The following is an 11,379-nucleotide window of genomic DNA, read 5'->3' as shown; positions in this document are numbered from 1 at the left end:
CGCTGCAGCTAAAATGTTTATTTCTTTAAGAATTTATCTAAAAAAAGCACTAAGACAGAAATGTGCTAAATCACAAAAACAAAGAATAAAACAATTTCTGTAGCAGAACTTGAAAATAATAAAGATTTATTTTATATCTCTATAAACAGTCAAATGAACTGAATACAAATGTAATAGTTGTATGATTTAAGTGATTAGATTTGATAAGTTTGAATCAAGAAATCAGACTCTCTACCGCTGAGTTTTATTCAACCTGTGGGCTTCAGGTTTTCTCTCCAAAAAGAAAAGAAAATGAAAGAAAAATGGAAAAATAGATCAGAATCATTTTCACAGATTTGATTAAAAATGGTAAAAACATGACAGAAAAATCAGGCTGAGAGATGACACTGTCTGAGGTCAGGGGGGTCACCCAGAACCCCCCCACCAGCAGCTGCTGTAGTGCTTGTGCAAAATAAAAATAAAAACAACGCAACTACTTCAAAAATACCCCAGGAGGCTAAACAAGACCGTTGCATCTTACAGAGTTAAATAACAATAATTTAAAACCAGAGAGGATTGTTTCCACACCAGGACAGCACAGAAGGCAGAGCGGCGGCGGCGGCCTGATTGTTGCTGCGTGGACACCCCGCTTTCATCACATCCTTCACAGCCAATCACTGAACACAACCAAGAAAAGGCATTTCCTTCCACCGTGAGCAGAGCAGGGCAGCCGTCCCTTCACAAACGCTTCATGGGGGGCATGAGACCTGCTGCGTTTACAGTCGCTCCTGCAGATAAAATAGTTCTTTCTGTTCTTTATATATCATCATCTCTCATAATCCAGCTTCTGCTCGATTCAAAGCTATTTAAAATATACTCAATGCATAAAAATAAAGATTTGGCATCGTCGTCTCTCTGCTTTCAGGTTCAGGAAGTGAGTTCTGTCTCTGGGGGCGGGGCCTGTTCGCGCCCCGCCCCCTGCATGTTCCTCAGTCTTCAGAGCTGGATCTCAAAGGTCTTTTGTAGCTCAGTGGAGAAGGGGTTTGTGGGGGAGGGCGTGGTCCGCTGGCGCCCCCGGCCCTCCAGAGCAGCCCACTGGGCCTCAAAAGCGTCCTCCTGTGGCGCCGCGGTCAGCTGGGAGGAGGGGGCGGCCCAGCTGCCGGCGCCGTTAAAAGGAACTTTGCTGTTGGACGGCTGCAGGGAGGCGGGGTTTGTTGGGGGGTGGGGTTTGATGAAAGGACTGAGGGTCTGGGAATCCTGCTGGGGGGCAGAAGAAGATGGCGGTGGGAATGGGAGGGGCTGAGTGGCTGGCAGCGGGAAAGGGGGGGGCTGCACGCTCGTTGTGGGATGCGGAAATGGGGGGGGCTGCGTGGTGGAGCCGAACACGTTCGCCACCATCTGCGAGGGGGTGATGCCGAACACGGCAACGGAGGGCTGGGGGGGCGGCAGCCCGTTGGACAACGGGAAGGAGACGGGGGGGGAGCCGTGGAAAGTGGGCTGGCGGGGGGGCAGCAGGGGCACAGCGGGGGCCACGGGGGGCATAAAAGCCAGCGGGACGGTGGGTGGAGCTGAAGGCATGGGGGCCTGGGTGGAGAACAGCTGGGAGGGGGGCGTGGCAGCCGCCAGCACCGGGCTAGGCTGCGCGGCGCGAACAGATTTGGAAACTTCCTCCAACCAGCGGTCCGCCTCCGACGACGAGCGCTTGTGGGAGGTCACGGCCGGAGAGGAGGTGGGCGGGGCTACGATTCCAGCAGCTGACGACCAGTCACTTCCTGTTGGGAGAAAGTTCGTTTCATCAAATCCTCAGACTCAATCCCAGAGGGGGGGCCTGGTCGCAGACAAGGGGGGAACGGGAATCCTACAAGTCTTCAGAACCGTGAATAATGGTGAACGGTGGATAAACGGCTCCGAGTGAAACAGCCTAAAACATTTTGTTCCTTTCAAACGGTAAGACCGGCACTTTAGCTCCAGGGTTTACGCTCCTTCACCGCCACTCTTCAACGTGAAGCGGCGTTTTGAGTGGCGGAGAAAAGCGTCTCTGCGCCGCGTGTAACACGGCATATCGGGAAACGGCGCCTTCCTCTGCCGTTCAGCTGATTGACGTTGATGGCAGCAGGAGTTCCGGTCTGACAGACGCCTCCGCTGGTAACGTTACGTCTAAAGCTAGTTTGGACCAAAAAGAACTACGGGGAGGGGGGGACGAGGCGTGAACGTCTGGTTCTGGCTAATGACGTAGGGGGGCCGTGTTGTCTGCGACCAGGCCCTCCTGCAGTCCCAGGACGCTCCTTACCTGGCTGCACTGAGGGCGGGGCCTGCGTGGGCGCCCCCACCGGGTTCTTGGCCCAGGGGTTAGTTTCTCGAACAGGCAGAGCGGGAGGCAGGACGGGGGGGTTAGCAGCAGCAGGAACAGGGAAGGCGGGCGTGGAACCATTCACTGTAAGAAACAGCAGTGGCGTGCGCGCAGAGACGTGAGTCGCTGACAGACGTGCACGCCAACACCCCCTGCTGGAGGTTAGTCCTGACAGCAGATTATATTCGGGGGGGCAGTGAGGAGGAAGGAGCTGCAGGTAAATCAGGAAACGATCTGAGTTAAGAATTCAGAACAGAGTTCTGTTCTAAACGGAGGGGGCGGAGCCTCTACTTCCATGATGGCTCCATGACCAGTTTGTGAATCAGAAAACCTTTCATCCGACCTCCTCGCTGTGAGCTGAGAGGACTGATCACTACTTTAGAAACCCTCATCTCTCAGAACCAAATCGATTACAAGAGCCAGATCATGTCCTTCAGAATGTTCTGCAGCAGATCACCTGATCACATGGATCCAGGTGATCTGGGAATCCATAATGGGCTAGGTGAATCTAAAGCCCTCCCCCTTATGCTCCTGGTTTTCCTAATGGTGGTGGGCGGGGCTTCATGCAGCGGAGCAGCAGGAAGCAGCGCAGGCCTTACAGGCGAGTGGCGGGAGGAGCTCGTACCTGGAGCCACAGGAGACTGTGGAGAGGAGGCCGCTTTGGGCATGGGGGCGGAGGAGAAGGGGTCCTCCGGTGCTCCGCTGAAGGTGGTGGTGATCTGGGAGCACAGCGAGCTGATGCTGTCGCCCTCCCCCTCCACCTCAGGAACTGCAGGAGGAGAAAACAAGGCCGTTTAGATCCCTGATGGTGAAAATCAGGGATCTATTATTGATTATTGACCCACATCAGGGATTTGGATCAATAATCTCCTCAGATGATTACTGCCTCCTCCGCTATAGAGACGGGTCTCAGAATATCTAGACCCTGCAGCCTAATCCCTGAAAGGATCTTCTGGATTATTGATCATTGTATGGATGAGTGAAGCATTCTGGGTAAACGATGCAACAAATTTAAACTTCAAGAAGGCTTTGGGGGCGGAGGGGGCGAGGACCCGGTGGGCTCGTTACCTGCGTTCTTGATGGGGAAGTCGGACCGGCGCTGCATGGTGGAGGGCAGCTCGTTCATGCGCAGCGACATGTGGCGTTTGAACGGCGACGTCTTCTGGCTGAGCGCCGGGAAGCCTCTGAAGGAGCCCTGCCGGGCCAGAGCCTCCGCCGGGGCGTGTCTGCGCGGGATGGCCTGAGCTCCCAGCGCAGACACGGAGAGGGGTGGCGAGGACGACGGGGAGGCGGGGCTTCCTGACTGCTGCGCCAAGGGGTTCGTCACACAGTTTGCAGAGTCTCCGGCTGCAGTGGCGTCCGGCTCTGCAGCAGAGAAACCAGCCGCCGGGGTCACGGACCACATCGCTCACCTCTGCGGCGCGAAGGAGGTCACACGCACTGACCTTTCTTGACGTCCTGCAGCTGCCTCATCACTTCCTCTCGTTCTGCCGCCTCAGTCGCCGTGGTAACACGAAACGAGCCCTCGCGGGTGAAAGTGGTTCTGTTGGCATCGAAGGTCGCCGTGACGCCGCACTCTTTCTCCCGCTTCTGCTTCCTCTCCAGACAAGCAGCAAACGCGCAGCCCACGGCGTGACTGAGACGTTCCCCCTGAAACAAACCACCCACACCTTCAGGCCCCGTCAGAACCAGGGCTGCAGGCCCGCTCTGAGGCCTTCCGGGTTCCTTCACGGCCAGAGACACCAGAACCTAGGGAAGGCGGGCTCTCACTGAGTCTTTGATGGCCATGAAACAGTGGCAGATCCAGCGCCGCGTGGTGCCGTCCCTGCAGATGTAGGAGAACGCCCTCTCAAAGTTCCTGTCCGGAGCGCAGAAGGACACCTTTTCTATCGTCTGGTCTAAGATCAGATCCTGCAGAAACAGAGAGAACGTCTCAGTACTTCAGACCTGAACCGGACTGTCGGAGACAGAGACCATCAGTCAAGATCACCTAAACTTGGCCGGTAAATTCAGAAACTAGCTGAAACCGCTCACTCCCCCCACAGAAACTTTCTGACGCAGTACCCACAGTCTCCAGCAGGGGTCGTACAGCCCACTCTTGAGCTGCCCCCCACCAGGTCATCAGACTTACAGGGAGGGTGGGGTTACCTTCGTTTTGTCATCTACGACTCGGAGCCCGTCCGCAGAGACCCACAGCACGGCACGCACCGCCTTCTTCCCCGCCTGCACACAAGAGAGCAGCAGGTTCAGGTACAGGCCGTCCCAGACCCCCCACCCCACCCGGACCGCTCCTCTGCACCTGTGACCAACCAGAATGTTAAACACACGCACGCACGCACACACACACGGCACGCCTGTGAAGGTGGTGCGCGGATGACCCCGTGGTTAAAGAAAGGAAACGCTCATTCACGCCTCCGTTCTGGAGCAGACCTGTTAAACACAACTGTGCCCCACCCCAGCATGAAGCACACACATGCATTACTGCGCCTCCGCACACCTCCCCATCTGAAAGTGCACTTCTTCTGCCGTCAAAGGTGATCCAAGAGTGAAGAGGAGGAAACAAAGAGGAGGAAGAGGAGGAGGAGCACAAAGCTATAACTTACTTTAGCAAAGAATCCTTTGAAGAATTTCCTGTCCTGGAAGTGGTCAGGGGGGGGGGGGGGGGGGGGACGACAAGGCATGAACATGTTACCTACAGACGTACAGGAGAACTGCTCCCATGGGGGCGGGTTAGGAGTTAGCTCCAGGGGACTTGTTCTACGTTAGTACCACCACAATGGGGGGGGGGGGGGCACCACAAGGACGGGACACCCCCTCTGATTGATAGGAGCAACAACAGAAGAGCCCCCGCCGTCTGGAAGGAGGAGAGGTGTTCATCTGAGCCCCCCTCCCTCTCCAGCCTGACCTCCGTACAGTCAGAGGCACGAACCCCCCCCCCCCACCCCCACCCCCCACCACTTCCTTCCTCTCCTCCCCACAGCCATGATGGAGACAGCCCCCCAGCCCTGAGTTAATGCAGGTCTCACAGGTTAGCCGGGACCACATGCAGGTGATGGGAAGTCTGGGTTAGTAATCTCGAGTTAGGAGGTCTACATCTCTATGGGAGGGGGGGTTCACACACAACACAGACAAGGGAATGTGGGGGGGCCACATGAAGGCATTTCTCTGTAATAAAAACCTGCTTAAAAAGACAAAACATTACAAAAACAGAAGCAACGTTTAAAACAAGAAAAATTCTGTTTTTAGGATCTGGGGGCTAGAGCCCCCCCCCCCCATGGTGGACTGCAGTTGTTTGTTTACACTCAAAGATAAAAGAAAGACTGCAGATGGATTTGAGTCGCCTTCCAGCTGCTGGACATCAGAAGCACAAAAACGTCTGAACCCTGAAAAGAGTCCAGTTGATTCAGAAACCTGTTCAAGCACTAATCATGGACCCTCCGTCGCCGTGCTTCATGCTTGGTGTCAGGCCTTTCTGCTGACACATTGTCTGACTAAATCAATTGTAATTGTGACAGAAAATATGCTGGGCGTGGCCATAAGCTTCCTGCTCCGCCCCATTCCGATGCATCCACTTGCAGGCAAATAGTTCCATTCATTCGTTCACTTAACCCCGCATTCTGGGGTCACGGGGTCGCCGAGGAGGGGCGCCCCCCGGACAGGCCGCCAGTCTATCCCAGGACACAATTAGATTCAGGTATGGCAGTGGGGTCACATGACCTCTTGAAAGGTTTACGCTGCTCTCCGTCTGAGCTAGAATCTGGATCAGAACTGTACGGCTGGATGGCCCCCCTGCTGCTCGCCATCTTTGTTGGAGCGCTAATGACAGGTTGGGGGTGTGGCGGGCTGTAAGCTAGTGGGAGAGAGTGTAAACAGACAGCTATGCGTGTGTGGGGGGGGTTCCTCCTCGCCGGCAGTCCCGCCCAAAACCCAGAGGTGAATTTTTGATGAACTCCTGCCGCTCTGCAGACACTATGTCCCAGAAAACCACATTTTGACTAAACGGCTTCATAACTAAAGACCACTGGGAAAAATTTGAACATAGATTCATGAACTGTGAATCCAGGCCCTCCCCTCCCTAAAAAATGTCAGTCTAACAACCTCCTTGTTCACGCTCACCTGGATTCCACCTTTAACCAAAGCAGGAAGTGTTTTGAGCAACGCGGCTCAGATTCTAACAGGTGGGTCATGTTTGGTTGTTTTAGGGGGGGGTTTCTGAGGCCACAGCCTTTTACAACAGACTTACATATTTCTGCCTTCAAAACCAGAATAACGTCTGCAGGATGAGCAGCAACTCGCTCTGTTGTGTAACAGCAGTTGAGTTTCTTAAGACTCTTGATTGGGAGACGTGAGGCGGAACGCATCAGAGAAACCTGATCCTCCACCTCCCAGCCAGAGGAAGTGACGCCGTGATGACATCACCAAAGGGCAGCATGGAGGTTGATGCTGCCGCACTGCAGCCACACCCCCCGTCTGAGTCACGGGTCACCGAGCTGCGCAGAAAACCGTTACCGTCCCGAAGGCTGTTGGGAGCCCAGGGTCGTCTTAGGCTAACGAACAGTGTGATCACATGACCTCTCCAACCGCTGCTCTTCATCTCCTCAGGGCTGACTTCTGGAAACCTACCAGCCCCCCAGTGAGGAGGAGCCAGACCCACTTCCTGATCCAAAGACCAACATGACCTCAGGAGGTGTTTGTTGCCCGGCAACAGGCGTCTTATCAAAGGCGAGGTGAGGATGGGGGGGCGTCTGTGTTGCTCTGGTGTCCTCTGACAGACTCCCCAGACATTATGGGGGGGCTCATTGCAGCACGAACACATTACTGAACCCAACGTGACCTTTAGGATGTAAACTAACAGCTGCTGCTTTCCAGTCCTTCCTGAAGACTTGGATGAAACGTTGAAGCTCAGCAGGAAAATAAAAACTCTTTCATTCATCCTTTAAGTCAGCGTGGAGAAGCACGCCATCCTGAAAACGACCTTGAAGTGAGGCCGACCCCGGAGAAGATATGAAAACACGGCTGCTACAGGAGGTCAGCATCCAGACGTCTGAAGGGACACGGCAGCAGAAGACCTACGAGCAGCGGTGCCTTCAGGAGGACAACGGGAGCTCTGGGCACAGATGCATGATGGTCCTGAAACCTCCACTTTGGGCTGTTCTTCCTGGACAGACGCTGGTCTCTGTCATGAAGCTGTGCAGGTCTGCAGAATCAGGTTTGGCTCTGACTGCAGAAGCCCCCCCCCCCAAACACACACAGGAAGAGTTTATGACCTGGGTGGAGCTCAGCAAACAGCTGACCCCCCCGAACTGGAATTTGTTCCTTGTTACGTAACTCCAGTGGATTCTGCAGGAGCAGGAAGTCCATGCTGACCTTTCTGCTCAAGCTAACATGGGGGGGGGGGGGGGGGGGGGGGGGGGGGGGGTGTGTCTGGGAACTATCTGTGGTGGTGATGGTGGGGTGGGGGGGGGGGGGGGCGTCCTCTGTCTAGAGACAACAAACAGCCACACTCAGGCCCCCGACACATAGAGGCCCAAAGAGACACAGTGATTGGGGAAGGGGGCAGACAGAGAGGGAGGGGGGACGGAGGAACCTACCGTCTTCAGCCGTTTGACGGCATCCTCACAGATGTGCATCCCTCTGGACTCCTCCACCTCCACATGGCCCAGGTACTGCGGAGCACAGGGGGGGGTGTGAGCAGACAGACAGCAGAGGTTTGCTAAGGATGAATATTTCTAACATCATTTATGGAAGATCAAACATCAAGTTCTTCCTTTGATCATAAAAACAGACCTGTAGAAATAACTGATCTTTTTATAAACGTGTTTCTTTCTTTTCTAAGCATTTCTGTAATATTAACATGTTAAAATGTGGTTTCTACATTTTTTTAAATCTGTTTTAAGAGAATTAAAAGAAACTAAATAAAGACGTTTTTTGAATAAAGTCAACCTTTATTTAAAATGAAACATGAATTTATTCCTCGTTTTTTTCCTTGTCCTGCATATTTTTCCATTTGCTGTTAATTTGATAATTTCATGAATGAAGGTTTTTTTCCCCAGTTTGTATCATTAGTGATGTGACCACAGTTTTTAGTAAACCAATGAAGGTAAAAAATCGTAGCAATCAAATGTTATTTTATTTTATGGAACGTGTTCAGTGTCTTTGAAGTCATCCTTTGAACTTCATCCTCCTCATTTCTGAGCCTCCTCCTCATCCAGGTGAGCACATGATCCAGAAGGTTCTTTCATTTACTCTGCATCCAGTTTTAGACAGAGCAGTAAAAATACATCTCTAAATTTAGGGTCCTTGAGGCGACCCCCCCCCAAGGTAGCGATTGTCCCTGACAGGAAGTCCTCACCCTTTCCTTACAGACAGAACGCGGCGAGCTTCCATGGCCCGCCCACATCTACCCCGCCTTCAGGCCTGACTATATTTAGAGCGTGACGTTGGAGCCATGAGTCACGTCATCATGTGCATCAGAGCACGCACACGTTAACACGCCCAGAAACACCAGCAGAGAGGATGCTGAGGAGGAGGAGGGGACCGGACGAGAGTCGGGGAGACTGGAGGAAACATCCGGATGAAGCAGAACACAAAGTAACTGGACCAAGGATCCAGCTCAGTGGCCTAGTGGGAGAGTGTCCCGCCTGACATTGGCCATGGTTTGTTTCCATGGCCAATACTGATACTCAGCATAAGACTGGGAGGGGTTGAAACACCAGCAGATCACAGATCACTGTCCCCCAGGGGGGAGGAAATGTCACCCCCAGGTGTGTGACGGCTAGTAGGACTTTACCTTAATCCCACAATGAGCTCAGATTACTAAATCCCCCCGAAAAAGCCTCATCATTTCAGGCTGAACGTTGGACGAGGAAACCAGTGAAGGACGTTCAGAAATAAAGTCATTGTAGCGCACGTGACTCCGCCCACTCTGACCTGTTCTTTGATTTCATCTATAAAACCAGTGAAACTGTGTTTAACCCGTAGGAACGCATGGTGACATCAGTGTAACAGAGAAGTATCTGTGCTGGAATCCAATTTATTTGTGAGGGGGTGGGGGGGTTTCCAGGTATTTTCTGTGATGATTCAACAGTACAGCTTTGATTTGACTTTAAACCACATAAAAGACTATTTTTTAAAAAGAATGACTATTAGGGGGCCCAGCAAACTTTACAACCTACAAAAAGGAATTAAAAGTTAAAAGACATCTGGGGGGCCACAAGGGTTAAACCTTAGGTTTTGGGGGTGTGGACCCCCTTTTTGGAGCCTGCAGCCTCACAGCGGATTTTCATGGATGCCCTGCCACAGATCCAGCTGAGTGTAAATGAACAAACAGCTCTGTTTAAATGGATAAACAGCTGCCCTGCCATCAGCTGTTTTCTGTTTCACAGTGAGCCCCCCACCCCCCACCCCCACCACCGTCACATGGAAGTAACGGCGCTCCGAGGGGCGGAGCTCCTGATCCTGCTGAACCCAACTGAGCAGACGAGCAGGTGTGTGCAGCACCTGTCGGCGCATCAGGATGAGACTTTCTGTGTGGTCAGAATCTACTGATGGTGGTGGTGGTGGTGGTGGGGGGGGGTGGGGGGGGGGCAGCATGGTAGGTGGCACCGTCACAGTGAAGGCTTGTTTAAAGAGACGGCGGGCTGTGGGCGTGCGTGGACTCGCAGGTAGGGCCGTGGCCGTCCTTCACGTTTCTGCCGAGGCATAGACGACGTTCCAGTGAGGACAAAGACGCTGCTTTATGTGGGAGCAGTCTAAATGTAGCTCTGAAGACAGCAGGGTGGGTGTAGAAGGGGGGTGGATGAAACCATGGCGACGTCCGACAGCTTAAAGCAGATCCTGAATCTGTGGCATTGTAACGACCACGGGTGCAGCAGAGACTCTGGCTTCACCTACAGCGCTGATGGGGAAACCTCCAACCGACAGCAGTCAGTCTGTCACCATGTGGAGCGCCACTGCAGTTCCTCATCGTGACAACAGTCATGACGGTTTCACAACACCTTGGCCTGCAGACTTCCCTCTTCCTTGAGGGAGGTGGAGACGAAGCTCACTTGTGTTTGAAAAGTTAAAGATCTTCTTGTCATAATTAGGTCAACCATCAACTGCATAGGACGTCTGCGTCATGTTATTCAAAGGTTCAGGAACCGAGGCGTCTTCAGGCTCGTTTAGCTCGTCCTCTGAAGGAACCACCGCCTCAGCGACGCTTTCTGTGTTTGAATCTCTGTGTGCAAACAGTGTGGGGGGGGGTCACCTTGACTGCGAAGCTGCACTTCCCGCCGCGGACCGCCTCCTCGTCGGTCTGCCACTGATGTGGCCGGCTGGACTCCGGCACATAGACGTCCTTCTTTCGGCGGAAGCTCTGCCGTAGTTTATTCATCACTGAGCTCCCTGCAACACAGCAGAGCTCATGTCAGGAAGACGGTAGACCCAGAAGTTCATTCATAAAGGAAGGAAAACCTCTGACAGACACTCGATTAAGAGCCATCCAGTTTTCCAGGAGGCTGGAAGAAGCGTCCCTCGTTATCGTGGGAGTTACGTTCCAACAATAATAACCCGGGTTAGAATTCTTAACTCTAATTCTAGATGTTTTCAGGCGGTAAAACGCCTAATTAAACACTTAATGCTCTTTCCTCAGACAGACATGAGGACTAATGTACTGTAATGCTAATATAATGTTGGCTACAGAGGCTTCATGGGCAGAAATTAACTTAAATTCCTATAAATTCTGGTTAAGTTACCGTACTTATTTTCTGTCCAACAAATAAGTTTAAAAAACCATCGATATCCTCTTAATCTAGTCCAACCTTAACAAAACCTTTTTTTTGTAGAGACGTTGTCGAGTTCTGACACTAAAGCTGCCTGATTTGATTTTGGTGACTGGATAAAGCTTCCCCAGCACGCTGAGATTTGTCCTGTGAGGAGGTTTGGTTGAGCTGGCTCAGGATAAAACTGTAAGAATCCAGGACTCGAACAGCCTTCCACTCCACGCCTTCCTCCTTGGCTTTAAGGGAGGATTAAAAGGCACAAAAAAGCAAAGACCCAATTAAAAGTTC

The 11,379-nt window shown here is 52.7% G+C and overlaps 1 protein-coding gene across 8 annotated transcripts in view; it reads right to left on the bottom strand.

Annotated features, from left to right (window-relative positions):
* Positions 1–109: 109 nt before the first annotated feature.
* Positions 110–11,379, bottom strand: part of numb (NUMB, endocytic adaptor protein) — a 29,826-nt gene continuing 18,556 nt past the window's right edge. For 4 of the 8 annotated variants that reach the window (XM_023951649.1, XM_023951648.1, XM_023951651.1 and 1 more), the window contains 10 exons: positions 10,578–10,714; positions 7,921–7,995; positions 4,933–4,965; positions 4,478–4,552; positions 4,100–4,240; positions 3,775–3,979; positions 3,398–3,694; positions 2,955–3,098; positions 2,270–2,413; positions 110–1,751 (listed from right to left, as the gene is read on the bottom strand). In XM_023951649.1, the coding sequence (XP_023807417.1) occupies positions 976–1,751; positions 2,270–2,413; positions 2,955–3,098; positions 3,398–3,694; positions 3,775–3,979; positions 4,100–4,240; positions 4,478–4,552; positions 4,933–4,965; positions 7,921–7,995; positions 10,578–10,703 (2,016 nt within the window). In that variant the 5' untranslated portion in view covers positions 10,704–10,714 and the 3' untranslated portion in view covers positions 110–975. The remainder of the gene's footprint in view (positions 1,752–2,269; positions 2,414–2,954; positions 3,099–3,397; positions 3,695–3,774; positions 3,980–4,099; positions 4,241–4,477; positions 4,553–4,932; positions 4,966–7,920; positions 7,996–10,577; positions 10,715–11,379) is intronic. The other 4 variants (XM_023951653.1, XM_023951654.1, XM_023951652.1 and 1 more) reach the window with 4 other exon arrangements.

Source organism: Oryzias latipes, chromosome 22 (genome assembly GCF_002234675.1).
Source record: "Oryzias latipes chromosome 22, ASM223467v1".
NCBI classification, from domain to species: Eukaryota; Metazoa; Chordata; class Actinopteri; order Beloniformes; family Adrianichthyidae; genus Oryzias; species Oryzias latipes.
The sequence above is the reverse complement of the archived record's forward strand: the minus strand, read 5'-3'. Positions and strand labels throughout refer to the sequence as shown.